The sequence below is a fragment of the Pollicipes pollicipes genome, unplaced genomic scaffold (genome assembly GCF_011947565.3).
Source record: "Pollicipes pollicipes isolate AB1234 unplaced genomic scaffold, Ppol_2.1 Scaffold_4295;HRSCAF=5057_pilon_pilon_pilon, whole genome shotgun sequence".
Lineage (NCBI taxonomy): Eukaryota > Metazoa > Arthropoda > Thecostraca > Pollicipedomorpha > Pollicipedidae > Pollicipes > Pollicipes pollicipes.
This window is the reverse complement of record NW_023596461.1, coordinates 15,591,112-15,618,973: the sequence shown is the minus strand read 5'-3', so window position 1 is coordinate 15,618,973 and position 27,862 is coordinate 15,591,112. Positions and strand designations below refer to the sequence as shown.

The window sequence follows — 27,862 nt, the reverse complement described above, 5'->3', positions numbered from 1 at the left end:
AGAGCCAGGGGACAACCGTCCCGGACAGAGCCAGGGACGTTGGCCAACCGTCCCGGACAGAGCCAGGGGACGTTGGCCAACCGTCCCGGTCAGACCAGGGGACGTTGGCCAACCGTCCCGGACAGAGCCAGGGGACGTTGGCCAACCGTCCCGGTCAGAGCCAGGGGACGTTGGCCAACCGTCCCGGTCAGAGCCAGGGGACGTTGGCCAACCGTCCCGGTCAGAGCCAGGGGACGTTGGCCAACCGTCCCGGTCAGAATCGACGCGTCTTGCCAAGTGCGGCTGCCGTCTTGGAGAGCACGCTGAAACTGGAGCCGCCACAGCAAGCTGGCGCGGTCCGCATGGTTTTGTAATCACAGACGTTTATGCAGAGGGCAGCTACCGATGGTTGCGAACAAGGCAGCTGTTGCTATCATTGTCGCCTGTATGCACATGCATCTTGAGAAGACATAAGGATGGATGTTGAGACAGGCGACAATTGCATGAGCTGCTGCCCATCCACGTCCTTTCAGTAAGATACCATGTGACTTGGGGACCTCGCAAACCTACGATACAATATATCCGCTGCGTTTGATCGACTTTCAGCAATCTTGAGACTATAAAACAGCCGTAGCTGGGCTTTATGACAGCAAATGCATGATATCTGTCAATCATAATCCTCGATAAACCATTTGCTCATCAGAAAATTGCTATCCATCTGCAAGATATTTAAAGATCTGTGCGGCCGTGGCCATCTCTTAAAAGCAACCACGATCCAGAAAGTTATATGGGGTATTCAAGGGAAAGCATTCATTGCATTGCTATATTTTGTTCCTGCTGTGGTCCACAATTAAATTGTGATTTTTCCGGATCTTACGTTTCACTAAGTAACTACCTGCTAGGAACATTCTAGCATTTCGCGACGGCTTCCTGTCTCACAAAGCAGGGATCAGCAAGCCAAGAAATGATTACACATAAAAGCAGTCTATCTCCCACTTCCCCTCGATCAACCGGGCCGAATCAACCGTTAGATGACTGCCCGATCCAGCCATTTCGCAAATGTCCAATATCTGCGCGTTGCGGCCGTGTCAACACCAAAAATCGCGAGGCGTTGCGTTCAAGTCAAGTATTTTCTTCCGCCACAATTTCAGCCACTGCACCGTCGGCAGTCCGTGGTATCGTGGCAGAGTTTTTGGTATGCACGTCGCTCTTTCCACTCTCGCTGTGTTTAGATACCTGGGTAAAATATGATTCCCGCCAACACTGACAACGTCTTTCATTTTCTTGTTATGCTCTGAAACCATTTCCGGTACCAAGCCAGTAAAGCGTGGCGTTTTCCAGCGCTTGGCATTCCTGCTCCCCGCCGAGATGGCGTTACCCCAAGCAGAGAGGCTGACAGCCGAGAACTGCCTGACAAATTGCCAACACGGCAGTGCCTCGCCATCGATTGGCTGTGGGGCGGGCAAGACCGAGCAACGCAAACTTCGGCGGCCCGGCGTAAAAACATGGCAGTGGTCGACCGCGCCGCAGCCAACTCACACCGCGCCTCAATCGTCAGTGGCGCGCCGCAGTCGTCCTCGCCGCGCCGCTATCGAGCTGGTGTGGCCCCCGGACCGCACTGCAGCCTGTCAGGCGTGTCGCGCCTCAGCGCCGGCCGACCGAGCGCTGGGGTGCCACCTCACCTATCACACGCCTGCCAACCCCGCCGCCAGGTGAGCGGCGCGGCCGCGGCTCGTCACACGTCTGCCTCGATGCTCACTGGCGTCGGCAGCCGAGGGGACAGGAGGCCGCGACTGACGAGCCGTACCGGCGCTCAGACACTCAGAGACGTCAGAGCGGAACGAGAGCGCGGTGGAAGTCAGAACGGAGCGAGAACAGCGGCGGACGTCAAAACGGAGCGAGAACAGCGGCAGACGTCAGAACGGAGCGAGAACAGCGGCGGACGTCAGGACAGGGCGGAAACAGGGGCAGGCGTCAGAACGGAGCGAGAACAGCAGCGGACGTCAGAACGGAGCGAGAACAGCGACGGACGTCAGAACGGGGCGAGAACAGCGGCAGATGTCAGAACGGAGCGAGAACAGCGGCGGAGGTCAGAACGAAGCGAGAACAGCGGCGGCAGAATGCAGGGAGCTCGGCAGTGACAGGCTGGAGGGAGCTGGTCAGCGACAACGTGAGCAGCAGCGTAAGCGGAAAGATAAACAACAACATAACGGTTGGTATCGAGCAGTCTGTGGGGAAAGCTCAGCGGAAACACCACTTGAGAAAACTCAGCAGTGACAAAAGATCGGCAAATATCAACACGAACATTGTACGGAGAAAGCTCAGGAGCGACAGTTTATGGAAAACTTTCAGCAGCCATAACATGAAGCTGGCTCGAGAGCGCTACTCCAAGCATGGAGAAATCTCATCTGGAGCCAGCTCAGGGGCGGTAGCATGGAGCCAGTTCAGCAGTAACATGACAGAAATGCTCAGCGGCAGCAAAACAAAACAAACTCAGCAACGTTGCACATACAGAGATGGAGAGCTCATTAGTCCGGCCCAGACGCAGTGGACCCGGCACCAACACACGCTGCAAGCCCGATAGTGACCCTTTGAAGTAAGCCGAGCAGTGACAAGCCCCAGCGAGCTCGACGGCGCGTCCGCAGTAAGCCGGCGGGCTGATGTTTTTGCCGGACGGGCTCAGACCGCGGGCAGGAAACGGTGCGTCATTTGGGACCCGCCGAGGAAATGGGTCGGCCGTATCGCCAGCGCGCCGCTTGCGCCGCGTCCCCACCGGCGCCGGCCGCTGTCGAAACGACACGGCACGCTCCCCGACGCAGCGGCTGCCACCAAACGACCGCCAACGGTCCAGCCACCGCAGCTGGGGCAGTGGTGCTGGCTTTGCGAGATCATCGAACAGTGTTTTGTTGAGACCCGAATATCATACGGGCTATTGCACCTCACGGTATGCATCCGTATCACCCCAATTCTAGACAGATGCAGTCGATGCAAATACATTTGCTTCTATACACATCAACATATGGCATGGTAACGCTTCTTGATCAAGCTGGGATGCTGGCGCGTCCATCAGATCATGGTTTTTAATGCTATAGCCTGTGATCAGCCAAAATAACTCGATTATTGCAAAAATGCCGAGGAAATGACCACTGGCATAGCTATTACGATTTGACGCCATGCCACGAAAATACAGCTGGGCTCTTGCCCCAAGACATTTGTGCTACCTTTCACTAAAAATCGACGTGTTTTGGGTGCGCTTCGGTCTCAGTGCATTTATTTGTTCTCGGCACGCAATGACTGCGGACACTGTCAAGAACGTCGCGAAGATGTATCTCTCGATCATTAGCTATGCCACTTTTCTCATTTGTCAAGTATCAAACTTTGAGTGGCGGAAACCTATTTATCGTGAAAATAAAAATAAATGATCTTGCTTAAATCGCAGCTAAATCGCCAAATCGCAGCCAAATTTGTTTAATTCCTTCCAGCGACTAGTAATACTGAATTAATCAAAATGATAAAGCCCAGTTAACAGCCCTGCAACGGTAGCCAGGTGTGAGCACCCCTCATACAATAAGAAGGCTTGAAATATTTTGTGATTTCAGTCTGGGTGAATCCACTCCACATTCCAAATCAGTTCAAATTATCGGCATGTTTCCCAACACCGGATCATGAAAAGAGGATGAGCCCCCCCCCGCAACAAAAAACACGCTTTCCAATTATATTTTTCTCAGAACGAGCAGAACATTCTTACCCACAACCGCAACTTTTCAACTCTAGCAAATCCTGAGCAACTTAGATTTTGCCAGGCCACTTTCTCGCTCTATCTTTGGCCACGCAGCCGTGGACCAAAACATTGTCATATTGAAGTACCACTTCTTCATGCTCACCTCCAAAAGTACAAGCTAAGACCCAAAATTGGGGAATTATCGTGACAAGAAGCAAGAACTCAAGGCAAAAACGCACTCAATGAATCAGGCGAGTATGCTGCACCTTGTTATGCATTTAAACTAACAACCGCCTTTTGATGGGCTCACCTCCATTAAGCTCAAGCGAGTCGTTACGCCAAGACGACGCCTACGCATTGTAACGAGTAAAATCGAGCAGAGCACATAGCCAGAGGGAACAGCAATATATCCGATCAGTTTCGATAACAAAAGGCACTGACACGCCTCGCTCCTGCGCGGATACAACCACTCTGTATGGGCGCGGTGTGCAGGCAACGCCACCCTCATATTTAATGTACAGTATAGCCTGGCAATCGGTCACGCTTAAATAATGAACGGAAATGATCGCAGACACTCTACTTTTAATGTCGCATTAACAATGAAGGTCAGCTTGTGACTATAGTGTGATCAAATATATTTGATATTTAATTCTACATGCTAGTTCACATCGTATGTTACAATGAAGCCCATGCAATCAGAAACTCTGTACCTAGGAAATGTACGGGCGTATAACGTATTCAGATAACACCGCCGCATTACACGCATCCCTGCAAAGCAGCGAACGCACCTCTCTCGCGAGCACGGCGACCGCACGGAGCGCTCTCTCCACCTTCCGTTTCGCGAACGACGAGGCACGGCTCCAGCACTGCTGCTGCGGCCGTGGCGGGTAGGCCGGCGCGGCGGTGCGGACCAGTGACCTCCTCTGACACCACTGACGCCTCACCGAGCGGTCCCTCGGTCCACCGATGGGACCAGCAGTGAGCCGCACAGGGCAGACGGGGGAGCACGGCACCCGGGCTCGCCCCCTCGAGCGGCAGCGGCACGTGCCTCTGAGGTGAACATTGAAGCCGGCATGGCGGCGGCGGCCGGTCGGCCCCCTGCCCACAGCCGGCTGGTTCCGTTTGTGGCAGTCTGACGACCCGATGGATGTGACGCTGGAGCGCTGAAACAGCGAGACGTGCCGCACTGCCGGACCCCCGCAGGGCCGGGCACGCCGTGCTCACCGGGTGAGCAGTGAGGTCCTCAGGTGAGCAGTGAGCTCTCAGGTGAGCAGTGAGCTCCTCAGATGAGGCAACTCCCAGGGAGAGCGGCGAGCTCCCCAGATGAGGTGGGCCCTCCAGGTTACGGCAGACCCCCAAAGAGAGGTGAGGTCTGCAGATGAGGACAGATCCCGACGACGTGAGCTGCCCAGGTGAGGTGAGCCAGCCGGGTCAGGTGAGCGGCCTCCGGCGGCGTCACACGAGCCCGTCGCCCCTGTGGCTCGGCCGGCGGCGAGTCAGTCGCGGAGACCCGCGCTCCATCGCCACGCTGCTGGTCGCCGAGGACGGCAGGTCTTCCGACTCGGCCTCCACCTCCGGCAAGAAGTGGTTGGCACGCTGGATCGCATGGCGCAGCTGAAACGTCGTGGGCACCACGTGTCAAACGGTGTCGGACCACGCACGGAAGGGCACCGCTTGGCCCAAATCCGCCTGAATAGACCCGATTCAAACAGAACAAGTATACGCAAACCGAAGCATGGTGCGAATCGAGGGTGGTTCGTTAAATCATTTTCGAGGATGGTTCATTTGAATATAAATTTATCGTCATCATAGTTGTGGATTTCCTTTGTTCCCCAACCTCTGAGATTTGTTGAAGAAACGCAGTATGAGTGGTTAAATCTGGAATATGCGGAGAAGACCAGTTCTGACAACGGCGTTTTTAAATGGGAAACGTAGCAAGCGTGCCTTCTTGTGTTAGACAAACTTTATTTTCAAATTAAAGCAGCGCAGGAGTAAAATGAGACCACGGCAACGGACTCTGAAAACCACAACATAACAATTTCCTCCCAATACGAGGATCCCTACGTGGGATATGCATGTAAGCACATGCCTAATACTAGTCCACTTTGGGCATTAATGTAACACTATCAGCTTAGGTGGCGTACCGAAACAACATATCTCACGGTAGACGGCACAGTGAAACTGTTCCGGTCCAATGCCGTGAAAGTCACGAGTTCGGAACTCTTATGCTGACAGCTATCGACCTTCATTAAACCAGGAAGCACTGCACCAAGCAAACTTTGGTGATATTGCCAACAATTAGCGTTTCAAGTTGAGCTTATGATCACGAGTCATGAGACAATCGTGATCATAAGCAAAGCCTGAAACATCGAGTACTGACGATATAGCCCATGTTTGCCCGCTAACGTTGGTGAACTAGTATTTCGTCGTATACTGAAAGCCGAAAACTGCCAGCCACATGATGCCGAAAAAAAATCAGGACCTGTCTTTCTTATACAAAGACCAAGGAAGATTATGATGCCCGGTGTATTCCAAACGGACGGTCGAGAATTGCAGGAACTGTTCACACCAGGGAGATGCTAGGTTGATTAAGCAATTTCTCTGTTTAGAAAATATGCTCATCGAAGCGTCATTGTTTGAGTACGTCATCGCACCTTGCATAACAATAATTGCATGACAATTGACGACCGTTATATCTGACAATCGTGCTCGCGAACGACACATATGAACGAATCAACCATTATGTCTGTATTGGTCTTGATCGCCGCATAGCTTACTGGAAGTGACATAATTTGTACTGGCGTTATTATGACGTCATTAATGCCAAGGGGGTCATAAAACACTCTCCCCGAAATACTCTCCCCATCTCCGCGGGCGTGTAGCTCCGAAACTAGACAGGTTTCGGTCTTGAGAAGGGCAGGACTGTGAGCTGCACCAAAAGTTCTCCAGGATGGCTATTTCAGTTTAGAACCCGATGCAAATGTGGAACACTCCCTTCAAGCGTGTTGTAAAATATGAAACGCCTGCAACCGCGCGGGTAGCAATCAGTTTGAAGAAAAATCCATGCAAACTCAAATGAATTACACGCCAACAAAGTCATCTCCGTATTCCTATAACTTATTAACTCTCGCACTGACAGGGAACAGCAAGCCTCTTGCCTGACATTTTTTTTAGAATACGTGCAGAATGTTTGTAGTTGTTCTCCTGAGGCTTCCATCATCCCAGCTATCAATGCTATTTACGGTTTTGAAAATTTTGCAGTTCACGTCATGTCAAGTTAGTGGCTGACATATATTATATATATATATATATATATATATATATATATATATATATATATATATATATTAGGCCATATTGGAGCAAACGTGGTGGGAAATGGCGTTCGAAAGTAAGGCCATACAATGCGATCAGGTTTTTTCTGGCTGATATACACAACGCTGTGACAAGTCGACCTCCACATAATAGCATGTCGTCGCGCTTTGGCGACGCAAGCTGACCTTTACTCATTTCGGGGAATAATATGTTTTCTTAGTGTGTAGAGTGTCAATTTCATCTGGTTGCGTAACATGCAGCCCAATGGCATAGCTCGTCCGTTTCCCTCCGTCTTCGGGCTTCAGTGTTGCGTCCTCATCTGCACTTGGCAGTTTGTCATGAGAGGTCAATACAAGCCACTGACCAAGGCTGCCTTGGCCACAGCAGCGAACGAACGCCGGGGGCGTGACAGGGTTACCGTAGAACAGATACAGGTGTTAGCTGAACAATATGTATCTCCCGGCCTAATTTCGCAGACAGGGATTCGCCGTTGAAGGTCCACACCACACAGCTCGATTTGAATTTCACCACACTTCGTAACTACCCGCTCAACAGAAGCTGGCGTCGCCGCCCGCGGAAGGACAGGAGGGTTGGGAACAAGGACAGCGGCGGGAACATTCCGTTCTTCCGTGACCTCAAACATGTGCGTTCGCACCTAAAAAAATTCACTTGTGGTCGGAATGAGCTTCATCGAAAAATCGGCGTAAAACGCTTGCCCAACTCGCCTTACATTTCAAATTTTATTGACCAATTTGATCCCGTTTAAGCGCAAATCTCAACAACTGCATCATGCATATCTGTTATTGCTCATTCCACATAGGTTGCAAGACTCAGCAGGTAGTTTTGCAAACTAAATTGTGGGGACATTAAAAAAGGCTAAAACCGCCTCCTAAATGCACCAAAAACCGTTTCGGCCCAAGTTCTGGTAAAAGTTAGCGGGGGAGCTGAAGCCCCTCAACGGAATGGGAAACTGCACCCTCTGCGTACAAACCGTTGAACGATTGCCGGAGTAGCCATGCTGGTCTCTGAAACTGTACATGGTTGGTCGCCATTGATGGCCGACATGCATATTGGGCCTTTAACGTCCTTTGACTGTAAACTGCCTAGTCTGTGGGTATGGCTTCCCAGCCTTCAAGGTGTCACCACTCAGAATTGATTCCCTGAAAGTGCTGTGCCTACAGCATTGTTAAGACAAATATACCATGAGAGCAGATTCCCCTCCTCTAGTGCGTGCATTTTACGAGGCCATTTAGGTCGCTTGCTAATGTAGGGCAATACTAGAATGATGAGTGTGCGACGCGAGCAGCAACTCAATGCGACGTAACGCATCGACGTGAACACGATACTGCACCGCAAAGCTTGCGCTGCGGCGCAGCATTGAAGCCCGCTAGGGATTTAGTGGTCCGCGCCGACGGCATACGTTTGCAGAACCGTCGCGTAATGATCGACGGCTGGGACAAGGCTCCGCACGAATCGATAGAAAAGCATTAAGTTTTATATGTTCACTTAGAACGTAGCTTTCGTTTAATCTCGATAGCTTTTAGCTGTGTAATCTGCACATGTGGCGTGCGCTTACAGCCTGCTTTCCGCCCTGCCGTCCAACGATAGCTCTCCTTGCCGACATGTATGTTTGTTAATCCCTTTTGCTCTCTTGCGTGTTGCCATTTCGCAATGTAAGTTACTGCGCATGAATGTGTTATGGCTGCCAGGACTTCGTCTGCATGAGAACTGGGCAAATCGCGTACAACATAGCAAACGTTCGAATACGCCTGTCCATACATTCGAATAACAAACTGTACCGAATGCCAAGCTTTGGTGGACACTCACTCAGCGCCATCATGTTGAGCAAAGCTGCAGAACCACTTGAGCCTCATAACATCCTCAGCAGTCTAAACCGCATAAGCTTTCAGTATATCATTACATTTCTGTATGCCGCTCATATCATAGCAAACGACCGACGACATTTAGATAGATAATTTCGAATCAATCTAGGTCCCACGCAGCATTTGCTGGTGATTCATCCTAATATGAACCTTCCTCGTCCTTGTTGACTGTCCCTCTGAGTGGCATCGTTATCTGGCTTGCCGGCACGCTTTAAGATCATGCTGTGCCGGCGACCTAGCTCGGCTTTTCTTTCTGACTGCTGGTAAAGGCGACCTAAAAATTTGAATCGGTCAGTTCGATTCGTTCTTGGCCCTAGCAGCATCTCCCTCGCTTGGGTCATGCGAGGGAGAAACAAGCCGCACCAAACAGGGTCATGATAGGCCACCGTGATACTTTTCCTTGCATTTTTGATGCTCCTCTCACGGGTGCTAGTTGTATCAGTTATCCCTATCATTCGCTGCTCAGACAGCATTGCAATGCTGCCTATAAGCTGCCTTAGCCACGTCTACACAGCATGTTAGAACCGCTGCCGGACTGTCACAACTATCAGGCAAATAGAACACACGCGCTATCCCGCGTTAGCGTATATTGTATGGAATGATAGTTCATATAACGAATAGTTTTTAACTTGCCCATTCTACGTACAAACGCATTTAATGAGAAAAACACTCCTAACAACATTTAAACGCACTTCTGCCACCACAAACGTAGGAACGCCGGCCACAGCTGCAGGCGTGCATGGTTGTCATGGCACCCTCACTTTCCGAGATTGCTGAACCACCTGGCAACTTACGAACAGAATCGCGTCCACAAGAAGGTTTGGCACATCTACCCTGTTAGTCGCTCCTCAACATACAACTAACACGTCTAGCAGTCCAACGTGCCGCCATCATGCATGTGCTTGCTCGCACAGCATGATTTCTGCAGGACAAAATATTTAAACTGACGAAGCGCAAAGTTGGAAGATGTGTGTTGGCGTGCACTCCCCAGTCCGCGGCCGAGGTAAACAATTAAGCGTTGCACTTAATTTTAACGCTCAGCGACTTAAAACGTCACAGTTATCTTCATTATGCAATTTTTAAAGCTCAAATATCAGTGACTCAAAACAAGCCGACCAGCCCGCGTCGAGAAAAAAGGATTGTGGAAGAGTGTTCAACATGGCAGCAGCGAGACCCTCCCGAAGGTCACGACGTCACCAAATGGAATGTGGTACCCTGACATATGTCACTACCAAGCGGCCATGTCCTTCATAGTCACAAATGTGCAAGCTGTTCGAAAATAATTCAGATGTGTTTAGCCATGATCGACGCAATAGGTAATCATTGCCATGACTGCATTTAAAAAGAGCTATGCATTCAGGATTTCGCAGCGATTTGATGTGTTCTGTAACGCGGGGAATGCACGCTATTGCAACTGAATTTGTGAATGAGAAATTTAAGAACTATCAGTGTCACTCAATCACCCGGAAGTGACATGTTAACGACAACAGTTGAAAAACGATGTGTGCCGTAGCATGGCCTTCGCCTTGACCTAAAATGTAGAAATGTCGGAAAAAATGGAAAACATCCTTTAAAATAATTTGCCCACTTACCAGCATTTAACTTTCTCCCTATCCATATTGAGTGCAGAGGTGGTAACGGTACAAGTAGTACTTATGTTAGCTCTAAGTTGGCATGGAATATGGTCAGTGCGAGAGTTAAGACAGCAAGCAGCACTGATGAGAAAAAATAAATATACGACATCATGGCCATGTACTCTGGATAAGGCACCAGACTGGACATGATTTTCGGTTACAACATGATCTTCGGTCACGCTCAACCAAAGAAGCCGCATGACCATGAATGCCACGTTAGGCTAAAATCTTGGCCATTTGATCATATTTACAAAGCTTAATAATCTGTGAGGTTTCCTAACCAAAAGTGCCATTCAAACCTTCGGGAGACAATTACATAATACTATTAACAAATAAGGTGGCGCAGTTAGCTGGATTCTAACGTACGATCTACCGCATAGGGGCTGCCCGAGTGTGCATTATCTACCACAGCACGACAACTTGGCAGGGTGACACTGGTGTGTCATGACAATGACAAAAACCTGTAACTGAAGTGGAACAGTCGGAGGCAAATGCGTGTCCGAAATGCAGACGTTTGTCATTGCCGGGACTCTATGGCATTCCACTAAAAAAGTCAATATTTTCGCAAGACAGTACCGAAACGACACTAGCAAAGCATGCAAGCTGTAATCAAATGCGGCACAAAATTGTTACCGGGACGGGAATGCAAGATAAACAATGCATAATTGTGCAAACAATGTGCATTATTTTCACTAAGCTCCCCTTCTGCATTCTAGCCGTGGGAGATACCATGCCCTATGCGTCTTAAACGCTGTTAGATCTAGCAAAATCATTGAGATACTACCTCGCAATGCCCATTGCGCCGGCCGTCAAACACATCTTGTACTCGTGGGACGATGATTGTGGTACCCATGCATCAAATCATACAAAAGAAATGAGTCGCCGTCTCGATAACATTACCAATGTCGTCATACTGATGTCATCATTAACCTCCAAAACGGTGCTATGATTGCGTGGCAGCATGACGGCACTCATTTTAAATTCACCACTTCCCTAGCTAAGCAACGGTCGCGCGCCACGCTTGTCGAAATGCCAACGAAGTCGAAAGATCAGCTGTGTCTTCCTCTTCTTCTTCCTCCAACACCACAGCTCATAGCGACTGGGACCTAGATCCTGCGGTGTCGCGGGGAAGTGTAGCACGTTTGGACTACATGTGCGGATGGCCGACCAACGAGTAATGTTCAAGGGTCCGCTGACAACGAACGACAGATCTCAAGCGTGATCATACAGCAAGCATTACATGTCAGCTGGCGGAACCCGGCATCCGCTGAACACAAGGACATCAATAACGGTAAGCAACGATATTTCTGTATCCATCTCCAGCGCTAGTTTGAAAGGACACTGCTCTGCGCCGAGCGACGGCCTTGTTCAATTCTGAAGTCCTTGAAGTATTAATGTAAAATTGTACAAACCCATCACGCTAGACGCCACACCATCTGGAATTTTGATCGAAGCGGGATTGAGTAAAATAAATGTCTGGTGTCCTTTCCCACTCATACAGAGCTTGGCAAAGTATCGTGGATGCGGTTCGCGATGACCCCGGGCCGGTATCCGTAACTGGGCCACACACCCCAGCGATGTTGCAATGCCACATCCTCGACAGCCCCGTCCAGGCGACCCTCTCAACGCCCACAACTGGACGCCCGCCTCAAATCAACTGATGCCTTAGATTCGCGCATGCTTGAAGCATGCCATGACCGGCGAAAGGCTGCGTTTGACTGTGCGCAAAGTCACCAAATCCAAATAACAAACAGCTTACATGATGTCGACAATTTCCAGTTGCCTTTTGTCGGCAAAGTATAGGCAAAGTCTGTTGTGCGGTACATTCGCTGCGACTTCACGCTTAGCCAAGCACACCTTTCGCTCACCCCCCCCCCCCCCTCGACCTTGGCACCTTCTACGGCAAAACAAAGGGCTGAAGGGTAGTTCCGGTGTATGTCGAGCAGGTCAATAAATATGGCGAAGACCGTGCATCAAAGCCAGGCTTTTCACAGCCGCCGCAATCGAAAACCGATGTAAACCAATCGGAACATGTGCGCTTAAAAAGATAGTTGGACGAAACATGACTTGGCGCATTCAAATAGGAATGAGTTGCATAATACATGGACTTACGTGCGATTTGCTCACTGCTTTACATAAAGAACACGGGACTCTCCTGGTCATGGTCCCTATCTTTAGTAGTACTTTCTAAAGCCTGCCTCAGCTGCGTGGGGGAAGGCCACAGCGGGTCAAAACTCCGGTTCGGAAGGCAACCAGTAGGCGACAAAACTACACAACGGGGGAGCCAAGCCGAAGTGATGGCAGCAGAATGAAGCAGGCGACAGTGGCAAGAACCTGGAAGAAGTACACACACAACGGGCAAAAGCGCCACACACTCATGGCGAATGACGACAGATATGCAGAGACCGAGCGTAGTTCCAAATCGGTGTCGTTACCTTTATTGTGTCGTAACAACTGTGTGATGTTTGCGCGAATTTCAGAGGGATTAACAATGACCTCGCTCCCATCTACGTGTATAAAACGAGTAAACAAAAGATAGCGCGTGCCAACTTTCTTTTTCTGAAAATTGCGTCGTCCAAAATTAAGGAGATGAAGAATGGTCGACGTAAGAAACGTACCATGTTGTAATCGTGAAGGAATACAAAATACGCGCCAAGTGTTCATAAAATGATTCGATTTACAACCCCCTAGGTAGCACTGACTGTCAGTTGCAACATAGCTAAGTTAGTGTGCATCGCTGTGACGACCCCAGCCAGCCATACGCCAGAAGCCGAGAGAAGCAACGGAAACATGGAATCGCTGGTGCAGATGTCGCGGCGTGTCCAGTACCGTATCGCACACTGCCGGCGTGACGTCACGCACTGACCTCCTTGAGGGCCACAACGCCGATCAGACGGCCGATGGCCGTCACGTAAGCGTGGTTCAGCCCCAGCATGGAGAAGAGCGAGTGCACCTTCAGCAGGGAGGTGCGCTCCACCAGCTGAAATGGCGCCGGGTCTGCCAGGCGCAAACAGGGCGTCAGTGGTGACCCAGGCCAGACACGGGCAGGGCATCAGTGGTGACCAGGCCAGGCACAGACAGGGCGTCACTCACAGCTGTACCTGATGCGATTCAGATTGAGGATTCATTGAGAATTACCCAACTTTGCCACGAATAAAGCTTGATTCGAACGTCTAGCTTTCTGCATGGTTCATAATCAGCCTTAAATTAGCAGTTTTTCTTCAAATTGATTGAAGCGGAATTGGCGATACTTGATTCGGCATTAAACCGCGACAACACTCAATAGTCAAAAGTATCGTTCAGTCTTTGGGCATGCTCAGTTTATGAAATTATTATAGTTTTGTGTCATGTATTGGTACTGGATGTACTAGCATGGTGGCTCTGATCATGATGTAGATACCACGTGGATGATTCAGCGCTTTGTGCAGTATATTGCGTCATTATCAAAGTTTGTCGTTGAATGTCCGTCCCGACGACTCATTCAGTAAGAGTGTCCGTCATCTGACACTCCCAACACTGGCGGTGTGGGTTCGAGTCACTCCAAGCGCTCGTTTGTCCCTGACTGTGATAGCCTGCGGCCGGTGCCGGCGGTCACGCTTAAGGTCAGGTGACGTCAGAGGACAAGACGGACTGTGCCGGCACGTCAAGCTTTCGCCGGAAAATCCTGCCGTTGATCCGGAATTGCATGTTTGGATGGTGCGCTCAGGGCTCGCTTAACAAGCACTGCTTTGTGTGGCGGCTGAAGCCATAAATCGGTCTTATCAGCTGTTTGGGGCTAATTCCTTTGAATCTGTCAAAGGCACTGTTGCCAACTTGCTTGCACAGCACAGCACACTTTGCACAGGCCGTTGGAATATCAGTTTGGGTACTAAGGTTAACTCAAAACATGATTCGTTCACGAATTGCTTTGAATTACAATCGATTTCGTTTGTACGGGGCTAAATCCAGCATAAATCTGGTGTCATTGGTGATGCAGGTCAATGGCATCACTGGTGCCACTGACATGAGTCAAAAACAGTGGTTTCTAGGAGACCACGCGGATGCCAAGATGAAAACGATGCAGCATTCTATAGAAACATTCCAAGGTCTTTAATCCTTAGCCTTGTCACATAGGTTTGGTCATAAGGTTCTTTACCTAACCGAGATATGTTAAGAATATCGTATTCATTTAAAACGAGGCCGTATTTTGTTCTAACTTCTTCCAATCACACACCATAGTTCGGTCATCGTATGAAAGAGGACGTTATATCACCTCTCTTACAAATGTGTGTACAACACAAAAAATGACACACGCATTTGCGATAACGTACCTATTTTGCAGTCATCAAAGTTAACTTCTTTGTCGAGCTCTTCTTCCTCCCAGAGCTTTTGATCCTCGTATGACATATCGATCACCCTCTCCACCGGCTGGAAGACACGTTCGGAGCATCGAGTAAGCAATTCGGCGGTGGTTGGGGCTTACATCCGATTTGATATCGGTTTGCTAACATGACACGGTGCCGACCTATCATTTACAACAATTTTATACCAGAGTTTTACGATGGATTCGGATGATTTATATTTTCATGATATATGGCAGGTTTAACAGCATAATAAACGGTCGAAAACCAGTCTGGCCAAACAAGCCATGCCCGAAATAGTAATCAAAACCAATATCGATATGGAAGAGAATATGATGGAGGTCTGTTATGCTAACATTGGTAAAGGAGATGTCACAATATATCCATATGTCAAACGATGCAAGATTAAAATAAAGTAGCAGCCATGTCATACCAAAGTAGCGTCAATGCACCGTGGCGTTTTGAAAGAAACGTCTAGTGGGTAATGGTGTTGCATAAAGCACGAGTTTCTAAAAGGTAAAACTCTTCAAGTTAAAAAAAAACGCGGGAAAGCATGGCGGAAAGTACGGTAAAGATTATTAATCTTGGTCCTCAATATGTTTATCAAACACACAGTGATTTTGCTGTCATTTTGCATTCAGTTTATTCTGCTACTCAGTAAATGCTCACCATACGAATGGATGTGTGCTTTTCGTACGTTTTTCGTACGGTACCACACATTTCGCACGAACGGTTTTCGTAATAACTTGATCTCATTTCTGACATGAGCAGATCAACGGGGTGCATTCTCTGTTGAGCCCAAATCCTCTTGACACTGTGTCATGACCGCCGTGGTTGAGATGCTTTGGCTGCAGAGGGCTTCCATGATTATTGTTTGAATGCACACGATACAATGCTGGGGCCTCGCAGGCGTCTTTCCTCATCCCTTTACCTAGATTGCTTACGTAATTGATTTGCTGGCTTCTCGATAAAGCTTTATGATATTTCCACTGGATAACGACTGCCACGATTTGAGGCAAGTCATTTCTCCAGCCAAATACATGACTGTGCAATTGTTCCGACGCGCACCCTAAAATTTTGACCCGGAGAATCACAGATGCAGAGATACTTTTGAATGGCGAGAAAACAATCTTGTGGTCCAGACCTGCACTTCTGCAGCTGAGCTCGATCCTGCCGTTGATCTGGAGCTTGTGTGCATAGATTCTGTGAGTGCATTATACTCACTCGTTGACGGATTGCATCGGCGTTTGAACCGGCAGTTGACAAGGCTTATTCCATCAAGCCGGATGCGATTTTTATATTATTTCTACTACACCCTTTGCAGCGAAGATCTTCTTAGATAAGTGCCTACGATTTTCCGCACCCCCCCCCCCTTGTTACTTTGTGTTGCAAGTCAAAGCAATTCTTCAGTTAGGCATGGGTTTTGTTTAATTTTAACAACTTAAAAACTTAGCCAATTTTGTTTGTGATTATGGCAAATGGTTTGCACCACACTTGCCGTCATACCGCTAAGCCTCACAAACAATCGTATTCTGTTCTTCTTCAACCATTTTCGTCGGTTTTTTATTGCGTACTCCCTGGAGGCACTCGCTGAAAGCAGCAAAACTGCAGGTGTTCATGTTCCGATCTCCCGGGAATGAGGCTCTACGCTCACTGAGCCCGTCTTAGGCCCGACCTGGTATACTCGGAGCCCGTGTCGAATTAGATACATGCTGTATTGAATTCCATGTGTGCGGTTTCAGGCATGCTGTGCCAGCATGCGAGGCAAATTTGCTCCGGCTTCAAGCCATATTACAACAAAAATAGTGCGAATTCATACCAGGTGCTCCTTTTTTCTCCTGCTGAGCTCCATCTCAGCGTTATATGAAGGTTATCGATGCGCTATGAGGACTCAGGACGCGCGACGACCCCATCTACACGACTCGTGAGGGACGACAGGTACGTGAGGTCGATAAACACTCACTAGTCATTCAGATGTTGTTCTAGAATTCCGCGGAAACGTTGAAATGGCTGGCTTTAAAACTGACATGCATGGATTCAAGGCTACGACCGCAACTCCAGACGCCGTGAGCCGATCACGTCCGGTCACCCGATACCGGCCGGTCACGACCTCAGTTCCAGACGCAGTGAGCCGATTACGCGCGGTCACCGGATACCGGCCGGTCGGCTCACGGCGAACCGCCGTGAGTGGCCCGCCAATGTTTAATTTCGATTGCCAACCGATATAGGAGATATCCTATCGATTCATTTTTATCCTGAATGGCAACAGGGTGATCTTCAATTGCATACCGGTATGGAGAAGCTCAAACCCACCATGCTTTTTCACAAAATGAGGTCAAGGGTGAAACTATGCCATTATATGCAGCAATTAACCTTGAGTGTCATATGGACTCATGTTTCAGAAACCTGCAGATATTTAGCTATCCGGTGCACCTGACCCTAGCATAATACTCAATAAACTGTTATCGCATAAGCAAGTTGAAAATAGTTAAGTTGTTCGGTGCAGTAGCGAGGGAAATCATTCACATATATAAGACAGTAGTATTAGCCTTATTCCTCGTAGAAAAGCCAGGAGAATGGAAATATAGTTGGCTTGATGTTTCGGCAACATGCCTTTATCGAAACAATAGCAGAAGTGAATTCAAAATTGCCTGCCGATGATCCTACTCGATTTTCAGTCATTTTTTTAAAACAGCGAGCCACAGTCTTTACAGGACACTAACATTCAGGGAAAATAAACAAAGGGCGATTGTCCAGCCATTACCGCGAACAGTCCCTATCTAAGAATAGAATGCGCGAACATACGTGTACATGCAAATGAATTCAAGCAAAAAGGCATCACGCTTCGCGCTTCATTCAAACATGCAAGCGAGTTGAAGCAAACAGGCATCACACATCGCGAATCAATTATGCAGGCAAACGATTTTAATTAAACAGGCATGGCACATCCAGCGTCAGGTATCACTTACATGTGTAAGCGATTTTAAGCTGGCACACATCACACATAAACGCACATATCATGTCCGCATAATCGGCCATGTGAGCCAGGTATGTTAAGACTTGGCCGTCGACTTTTTATAAGAATATGTTCACTTATTTTCCTGTCTGGGTGATCCCGTGCTCTGTAGGTGCCTTTGAGCTCTAAAAGGGGCATAGAGTCCATACGTCCGTCGATTTCAGCCCAAGCGGGTTTTGCCAAAAAATGGTCATCGAAAGGGGTAATCCCGGTTTTGATTTAAGCGCTCGCAGGTTTTCATTACATCTCAAACGAATAGGGCGCATGAACTCCCCAACATAGACTATGTTCCTACCATGTTTTTCACACAGCTTACACCTGATTTCGTAAATCACACTTCTTTGCGTGCAAACCCCTTGAAACCCAGAACTGCATAAATGACATCTGTTGCCACCCGGGCACTTAGGCTTCGAGACGGAATATTTCACCACAGACTTATTGTCGTTTTTCCAGGCTATGCGTAAGCGCAGTTTTGATTGTTTAAAATGCGTTTGATTTTCCAAAGCAGATGCTCATATGAGCGTTTGGACCCCTTGGACCCGCCCCTATGCACCCTATGCCGCTCTTAAAGCTCAAAGTCACATATAGAACAAAGGACCACCCAGACGGGAAAATAAGTGAACCCGTTCTTACAAAAATCCGGCGACGAAACCTCACCTATGAAGCCCACGAAACCTCACCTATGAAACCTTATGAGGCCCATCATGGTCGATTATGATATTGGTCTTATGATGTGATATGTGCCTTGATTATGGCGTGTGCCAGCTTAAAATCGTTTACATGTAGAAGTGATGCCTGACGCGTGATGCGCAATGCCTGTTTAATTAAAATCATTGGTATATAATTGATGTGTGATGAGTGGTGCTTGTTCCTTGAACTCACTTGCATGTCTGAGTGAAACGTAATGTGTGATGCCTGTTTACCTGGATTCGTTTAAATGTACACGCATTTTTCGCTTATCATAATTTTTAGTTAGATATGCACTATGTCTTAGTTATGGCTGGCAAGTTCTCCTTGTATAATCCGCTGAATGTTGGTCTCCTATTAAAGCTGTGGCTCGCTGTTTAAAAAAAAAAACCTGAAAAATCGAGCAAGATCATCGGCAGGCAATTTTGCATTCACTTCTGCCATTGTCTCGATGAAGGCATGTTACAAAAATATCAACCCAAATGTATCTCTATTCTCCTGGTTTTCTCCGATATATAAAGCTAATACCATTGTCTTATATAAGTTGAAAATGGGGTTCGTGACGTTTGTAAGTCAGTATTTCTCTTCTAGGCAGGCATGTTCAACCTTAGAATAACAAAAATACGTAACGCGCCGTGTTACGTGACGTCGCCGCATCATGTACGGACAGAACCAATGAAAGACTGCCAAAATCCTGTCAGTTCGCGTGCGGGAGCACCAAAGCAAAACGAGCAGAGAGTGATGATCTCGGTGATCAAGCACACGCAAGTTGGCTATACCCTTTTACGCGGTACAAACATTACATTCACAAGCTACGTCCTACAGCGGATCTCTTTCGTGGCGCATTAAATATGTTCCCACAGTTCACACACATAACTTCGGTGGATCAAGTTCATGTTGCAATACAGGGTAGGAAAAAATACGAAATGCAGAGGGAAGTTAGGGTTCCTCTGTACGCGAGACTTGAACGCATATGACAATATTTCCTCCGATGGCAGGCTTTTCTATTTTTTTGTTTGGCGCCAGCTTGCAAAAAGCTCGGGCATTCCGCAGCGCTGGAAAGACGCAGGCCACATGCAATGTGGGGCTAATGAGGAAGAGCACCTCGTATCGCCGCAAAAGCCGAATGGCTCTCTCCAGCTGCGAACAAAACACGTTTGGGCATCAGCTCGCTTTCATCTTACGCCTGGCGTGTGAGATGTGTTCCCCGGCGCTTAAAGTGTTGCACTGCAGCATGGTATCCATCATGTTACGCACAATAACAAAAACAAAATCAGCACAGTAGCTCACACAGTTTTGGGCTCAGGTCGAAAGGACAATAGGTAAAACTGGGCCAGAATATTCCATGAAGAGACAAGACCAGAAGGCAAAGGAAACACAATATTTGGACCACAAAACCAACCACTTCAATGCGAATAATCACACCAAAGCCACGATAATTGGGATACTCGGACATGTTCGACACTGCAAGGCTGCATGAACACGTTTGAGATCACACGGACTGGAACATCAAAGGTCACACGAGTCACTCCTGACGGCAAAGGTACGTGATTCCCTGTGTGAACACCTTGTACCGACCCAGTCACCAGCTGGCTGCTGGTCTGCACCGTTCCCTTCCGTGAGTCCCAGTGACGCCCCTGAATACGGGCCCGGGTCTCCCCAGCCGGACACAGCCAGCGTGCAGCCTGGGCCGGACGGCGGGGGCGGCGGAGGCGGCGGCGGCGGCGCTGGCCGGGCTCGGCTCATGCGTCACAGAGCGGGCGGCGGGCGCCCAGCAGCACAGCGGCGCAGCCACGGCCGGCAGCGGTCGGCGTGCGCCGGCGCCGTCCGCACCAACCAGGCAGTTTGGCACGTGGCACAACTCGCCAGCCAGTAATGACGCGCGCTACAACATTCAGCGCTCCTAAGTCCTCGAAACCCGACACATCTGTTGAAGTCGGCGGTGAAAAATGGACCCATGAATAACTTGCAGACCGCAGTGTTAGGGTGGTGCCACTTGTGAGTGCAGAGGCTCGAGTACCGCGAAAATAAAAGCTTGATGGAAGCGGCGGTACCTGCACCACACCACATCACCGTTTCGCATCAGCCTTTTTTTAAGTGAAATGCACTGACATAAGCTTGAGCCGGCGACAATAATGCGCGACTAAAAATGCCCGCAGCGCATAAAGTTCCTGACAGGCCTAGATTCAAACTGTCACACATGGTAGCTTAACAGAAAGGTCTCATGCAGCCATTACCGGACTGTGGTCCTAACACATGTGACTCTGAAAGATGCCAGCCCAGCGAGCAGACAGCAGCCGGCGGCGGGGCGCCACTCACCAGTGTAACCCGCTTCTCCGGCGGTGGCGGCGGCTGCGGCGGCGGCGGCAGCACGCCGTCCATCTCAGCCAGCCCCGCCTCCTCCACCCGCGTCTCCCTCGCCCTCTGCAGCACGTCCTCAGCTGTCGCCCTCAGCCTGCCGGACACGACACGAGCCGCTGAGGCCGCCGGCCGGGGGTCAGCACAGGCACGTGCAGCCCGCCGCCCGGCCGCGGGCGGCGGAGGGGGCAGGGTTGGTATTGGCTGCGGCCCGACCGATCCGCTCCATCATTTCAGCGGCGCCGGACGTGGTGGGCGCTCGGAGCGTGACGGAACCGACGGGCAGACAGACGTGTAGCGACCGCACACAGCGGGGGACAGGAGGGGGTCGGAGAGCCTGTGTCTCGCCATAACGACGGGAGGGGGCAGCCAGGGACGTAGCTAGGAATGGCCATGTGGGTCATGCCACGCCCCCCTCCTCAACCGCGTGTGAGGAAATTTGATCTATTTTCGCTGCAGCTCTGAAAGTTGACATTTGGTCTCCATCAAAACAGTTCGAGCTACGTGACTGGGGCAGACAAGAAGCTGCCCAAACCAGTGTTGGTCGCGGCCTACTCAGACGCCAGCACGTCCCAGCTCAAACCCACGGACACGGCCTGAGCCCAGTCTATTTGTACTGCTTGGAGGCGTATGCACAGTCCGGTTCATTGAGAGAAACTTTAAATCGAAGCAAAATTAAAGCAAAAACTAGCCACACCCGGTCGGAGTTTATCTAGATATTACTTTTGATTGATGTGTTTACGCTACAAGCTACAAACAATTAATAAGACCGTTTGGATGTTATTTTGATATAGTATGACATCTATATCCATATATGACACAAGTTTTACTCCTATCGTGTCATCAATATCCCAGGTTTTGGCCTCAACGCGGGCCTGATGCTACCGAACGCCCTATGTAATGCATTATTAACAGTAGGCGTTTAGTCCATGACGTCATGGCCGAGGCAAAACACAGATAGGTCAATTTCAAGGAGTTCGTGATTTGTTTGGGGTTATAGACACGCATCCCAGAATCACAATTTTCTGTTATTACTAGAAAACGGCAAATCGTAAATTTTACCGGCGCACGTGATCTATGTAAGGATCGTGAAAGCCACCAGACGGTCCAAGACCGCGTAGGTTCGGAGGACAGTTCCAGACCAGGAGGCGAGCCTCACCTGGTGTCGCTGCTGCCAGTGACGGTGGCGTAGGACGACCCGAACCAGCTGTGCGAGCCGGCCTTCGCCGAGCGCAGGCTAAACGAGTCAGTCTTCTTCAGGATTGGCCGCAGAGGCCGGCGATCCGGCGGCGAGGTGGGCGAGGAGGCCGACGAGAGGCCGCCACCGCCTGCGGCGCAGTGCTGGGGTCAGACGAGGTGGGCGAGGAGGCTGACGAGAGGCCGGCCACCGCCTGCGGCACGGTGCTGGGGTCAGACGAGGTGGGCGAGGAGGCTGACGAGAGGCCGGAACTGCCTCCTCCGGCACGTGTTAAGGGTCAGGCAACGCGAAGGCTCGGCTTGGAGCACCGCGCCCCAACACGGATGGCGCATCGACACCAAAGGCACGAACACAGGGACCGGACAAACGAGAGATGGGTGGGCCGAAGTCCACCTGTTTATCGTAAAGTTCGGCAATAATCAGATGACGGTACATGTGATCATCAACAACAAAATTAATTCGAGAGGCGATGAGGCCATCCACGCTTTGGGACGTTCCTCTGCCTCTGGCCGGAGCCATGCACAGACGACGGCAGGCGAACCGCGGACAGCACGATGGTACGCATGGTACGCATGGCGCAACGTGCCTGCGTCAGCGGGCTGAACAGGCAGCCGGATAGGAGCGGCGTCATGCCGGCGGAGGTGTCCGTACAGGCCCTGTCGGTACGAGCCCTGTCGATGCGGGCCCTGTTGCTACGGGGGCCCTGTCGACGCGGGCCCTGTCGGTACGGACCCTGTCGGTACGGGCCCTGTCGGTATGGGCCCTGTCGGTACGGGCCCTGTGGACGCGGGCCCTGATGGTACGGGCCCTGTTCGTACGGGCCCTGTCCGTACGGGCCTTGTTCGTACGGGTCCTGTTCGTACGGGCCCTGTCCGTACGGGCCCTGTCCGTACGGGACCTGTCAGCACGGGCCGTCCTGCCACCTGACGCCCTCAGGTCTCCCGCCATCATCCTTAAAGGGCGTGATGAGAGCCACGTCCGATCACGCGACCTTTGACCGTCCGGACTGAGCTGTGTCACTGACCCACTCGCCAGACGAAGTGGATTGGTGGCAGCCCAGCACCGCCTGTAGTGTGCGGTTATTTATCTCTTGGGGAATGCGGAGATTGAAACCACACCAGCGCAGGCACGCGGGGGCGGCTCTCTGCCCTGCGCCGCCCCATCCGCTCCACTGGCTCACGGCATTCGGGTACCGCGATCGCGCTAGTCGGAGTGTTTTTGCCGCGCATCGGCACGTGGCTTCACGCGTCCGTGGCGTGTCACGTGGCTTCACGTGTCCGAGGTCATTCATTATTTCCCTTGACAGGAATGAGAGTGTTTCCCGCATCACGTTGTTCACCACCTACTTCAACCACGTGTTATCGATCGATTACTTCGCAGACATGCGCTGCTGCGCTGTGTAATACATGCGGTTCTGAGGCAGGGCTTGAAGATTATTGGTCACCGGCGCCAGTATATGAGGTTCACGCCAGCGAGCACCAGATAAAAAGCATAAGTTACCACCTAAAGACACATTTCGCGAATTTTTCAAAAACGCAAACACGAGGAGCGCACGAGGAGCGCACGAGGAGCACGAGGAGCATGCGCGCACAAACAGACTTTTAGTTACAGTTTTTTACAGAACAGGGCTAAGGTCTTCGACCAATGTTTTTCCTGCTAGGTGGCGCAGACGGTGCAAAATCCGCCAGCCAATCTCGATCAATCCGTGGAGAACTGCGCCCCTGTGACTAACCGCCCGCCGTGCGCCGCCGTCGGCAGACACTGAGTGTCGCCGAGAGCGCCAGCGCCGCCCCGATGTCACAGTCAAGGTGTAATATAATTTTGATCGATTTCCGGGCCCATCCCGGCTGGATGATAATGTTTATTTCTGAGCGCTGCAGCGGGTCGTTCTGGGCCGGGTTACGGCGCGGCGCCGGCCGAGAATGGCCGGAAGGAACTCGCCAGCACCAAATGAGCTCCGTTCTGGGTCAGCACGTGCCACGGCGGATGGGCCGCCGGCCTCGGGCAGACACGAACAGGCATGACACCCGCCCATGTTGGACGGCGAGGCCCCGGCCATGTCTGGACGCACGCTTCGAAAATGTTCCCAGTGGAGAGTAACGATGTTGCGTGGTAAGTGGTCCGGGTTATTCGCGTGGTAGGACCTCGTTGACATGTCTAAGGCGCCTGAGGCCCAGTGTGCTGCACTCCGGAGCGTGCGAGTTGCGATGTCAAAACTGACACCGTGCTGGACGGAGGTCTATTTCGACCAAATCTACAACAGCCTATCCAGACCTTCGACCACAGTTTTATCTTCATCTGTTCTGGCCATCATCCATGCTCTCCACTAACGAGAGAAGACGATATGCTAAGAATAATGTTCCTACAGCGCCACGATAGCCGGATAGGCGAAAAGCCCAGGCTAGGATAAATAAACATTATCTCAATGGACGTGGCACGGTATCAAATTGATTCGAAATGTATTCCTGCAATCCCCTACCCCCCCCCCCCCACCCCCACACACACACACTTAACATAATGTATGTTCTCTTGCCACCCGCTCCAGGCGGCTGCTACGCCGGACGAGCCATCGTGGCGCCCCACCTGCTCCTCGTCGTCGCCGGCCTCGGAGAGGCTTGTTGGAGTGATACGCAGCTCCGGCAATGTCGGCCTCACGGGCGTCACGGCGAACCGGGAGGAACCGCGCCGGAGCCGGAGCCGACGCTGGGGCCAGGGCTGGGGCCGGGGCCGGAGCCGAGGCCGAGGCCGAGGCCGGGGCCGGGGCCGGGGCCGGGGCCAGGGCCGGGGCCGGAGCCGGAGCCGGAGCCGGAGCCGGTTCGTCGTCGGCGGCGGCCAGGCGCGCGCCGGACACCTGCACCACGGGCTCGTCGGGCGGCGCGTCGCCGCCTCCTGCTGGCGGCGCTGCTCCTCCCGGTGTTCAGCCGTGGCCAGCGCCACCAGGTCCTTCCAGCTGCGGTTGGGCCGCGACAGGCGCACCCTGCCGGCCCGGACGACGCTCAGCCCAGCGGCGGCGACGCTCAGGGGAGGGGGAGTGCTGATCAGGGCAGGGCAGCCGTTACAGAGGCCTGGCGAATGACGCTCAGGGGAGGGCAGCAGTTCAGAGGCTAGCAAGTGGCGCTCAGCAGCTGAGGACCGATGCTCAGGAAACGGGAAGCAGTGCTCGTGGGGTGATGATGCGTGGGTGGTGCTCCGCAGGTTGGTGCCCACTGATGAGAGACCGGCGATCTCGACCGTAATGTGACACCTTGCTGCCGGCCTATTTACCACCACACCGTTATTTTCCATTGCTGTCTGTCTTCAAGCTGTGATCACACGTTGCCGAATACTGATTTCAACATCGGCATTTGACATTGACGTGGTGTTGGCATTTTGGCCACATTTGGCCGTTTTGCCATTGAAAGCGCGGCATTCTACTGTACGCAAATGCATTATCGTAATAAACGAGGTAATAAACGATGCATTAGTATTGTCTGCGCAATCACCTGGGCAATGCAGAAAATAACAGTTTTAGCTCTCATGGTACAATATTTTACAATACGAGCGGCCATTAAATCACACTAAGGCACCATTTTATTCCCTACGGCTGAAAACACTCTTTTGAACAGGATGTAGAAATAAATAACAAGACGGTAGTTTCACGGCAGAAATCGCCCGCAGAACATACTATATGCCGCCATAAATACGGCACCGCAATCTACCTCAAAAGCATACGCCCCCCCCCCCCCGCCCCCGGTCCCTCCCCGACCCCATCATAAAGAAAAGCCAAAGGAAGGATTCCCAAGACGCTGGCAAACGGTGCGGAACGCATCGTAGGGGTCGGCCGCACAGAGTTGTGGGCACGAGCCGCCGGACGGGCGCCTGAATCTGCCGGGGTGAGGCCGGCCGCGCTGGCTCCTAACACCGCCGGCGCCGCGGGAGATCTAACAGACCCGACATATTGGACCGGGGCCCAGCCGGGGACGGCCGAGCACATGGACCCACCGCCTCGGGACACGCTGGCATCCACTTGGAAGCTGCTGGACAGCAATTGGACGGGGCGTGTGTTGCAGCGGAAAACGAGGTCACCGACACTCAGCTGAGATTGACAGGATGATCTCCCATGACAATTTTAGGTTCATAAGATGTGCTGAAGTGACGGCCAAACAGTTCCTAAACACTTCGTCGGCTGCCACCATTAGGCCTGGAATACCACGGTAAGCGCGCACAATGCGTGGGACGCACTGCCCCCGCCAGCGATGGACGTAAATAAATCGCATACAAGGCGGGTAGCCCGTCTCACTTTTGCGCCGCTCGCTGCCATCGCGTGACCACCTCCATGCGTCGGTCGCGTCCGAGGTGCTTCTCCAGGAGCAGCACCAGGTGTTTCCGCTTGATGCTACCCAGCAGCACCATCGAGTCTGAAACGCCCGCGGGGTTCAGAGCGCGCGGCAGCTTCGGGGGTCGCATTGACTCCCGGCTCGACTCCAGTTTCAAATCGGCGGCCCGGTCACCGCAGCAACAACGGATGCGATTAGAGAAGGGCTCGGGTGGAATCGTGTCCGCTGAACTCCGGTAAACAGGTCTGTAGGACGGCGATAACGGAGCTTCTCTGCGGCAGCCCGGCGATGATCCTCGTCTTCCAGCTACTCTTCTCGTGTTGCCCCGTCAATAGACACGTATGTCGGCAAATATTGATAGATGTGGTATCCATCAGTTCTACCTAATGCCCACAGAAGCTTCCCGGACATGTAAGCCGGCAATATTTTAATCCATCATCGAAAAAACTATATAATCTATGCGGATTACCACTGAATGACGTAACCATACAATACACCGGGTATGACTTTCTTTTTCTGTAACCACGTAACCACGCCCATAACCATAATTCAAAATGTACAAAGACTTACTCAGCACAAAGGGTGTGGTAGCTATGTTCAAGTTGAAGTGGAGAACTCCAAAATGTCAAAATGGGCCCCTGAGATTAGAAAGTGGGCCCCTATAAGCCTGAATGGGCTCTATACAGGTCAAAGGGGCCTAAACAGATCAAAATTCGCCGTCCGCAGATCGGAACGGGCCTTGTATAGTCCAGAATAAGAGCACGTTGGTTGGCAATGGGCCCTCTACAAGCCAGCGTGGACTCTCCACAGTTAAAAATGGGCGCTCTACAGGCTTAAGTGAGCTCTACACAGTGAACAATAGGCCCTTTACTGGTCAGGCCACAACCCCTTTCCCTATCGATCAGAGTGGGCCCTCTCAGGCTGCAGGCCAGACTGAGCGTTCTACATGCCAAAGTTGGCCCTCGCCTGTCAATACTGAAACCTCCACAGGTCATCATGGTTCTTCTGCAGATCATGATGGGTCCTCTTCAAGCCAAATGGGCCTTCCACGGACAGAATGGCTGTTCCACTGTCAACAATTGGCCGTCCACAGATCAGAATGGCCTTCTTCAGGTCGGAATGGGCCGTCCACAGACAATGATGGGCCTTCTACAAGTCAGAATGGGTTCTCTACAGGTTCAGGAATCGCCTCTCTTTGTCAGATTTAAAAAAAAGAATCTGATCCGAACCCTTTGAATGATGGATTTCTGGGATCAGCGCTCACGGTAAGCAGTGCTTGTTGTGTGAGCCATGACCCCCACCATCCGATCGCGCAATTCCAGGCAACGGCAGAATTTAGTGGCGAAAGCTTAACGTGCCGCAATGCTCGGCACGGTCCGTTCCGCCCTTTGACGTCAACTGACCTTTAGCGCAAC

At 51.2% G+C, this 27,862-nt stretch overlaps 1 protein-coding gene across 1 annotated transcript in view; it reads right to left on the bottom strand.

The window, feature by feature from the left end:
- Window positions 1-4,563: 4,563 nt before the first annotated feature.
- LOC119097211 (uncharacterized) overlaps window positions 4,564-27,862 on the bottom strand; it is a 71,794-nt gene continuing 48,495 nt past the window's right edge. The window contains exons 14-23 of the mRNA XM_037220265.1: window positions 26,411-26,528; window positions 25,036-25,108; window positions 24,715-24,834; window positions 22,864-23,029; window positions 22,093-22,261; window positions 20,973-21,030; window positions 20,895-20,936; window positions 14,843-14,939; window positions 13,399-13,529; window positions 4,564-5,314 (exon numbers count right to left, since the gene is read on the bottom strand). Coding sequence (XP_037076160.1) covers window positions 5,156-5,314; window positions 13,399-13,529; window positions 14,843-14,939; window positions 20,895-20,936; window positions 20,973-21,030; window positions 22,093-22,261; window positions 22,864-23,029; window positions 24,715-24,834; window positions 25,036-25,108; window positions 26,411-26,528 — 1,133 coding nt within the window. The 3' untranslated portion in view covers window positions 4,564-5,155. The remainder of the gene's footprint in view (window positions 5,315-13,398; window positions 13,530-14,842; window positions 14,940-20,894; window positions 20,937-20,972; window positions 21,031-22,092; window positions 22,262-22,863; window positions 23,030-24,714; window positions 24,835-25,035; window positions 25,109-26,410; window positions 26,529-27,862) is intronic.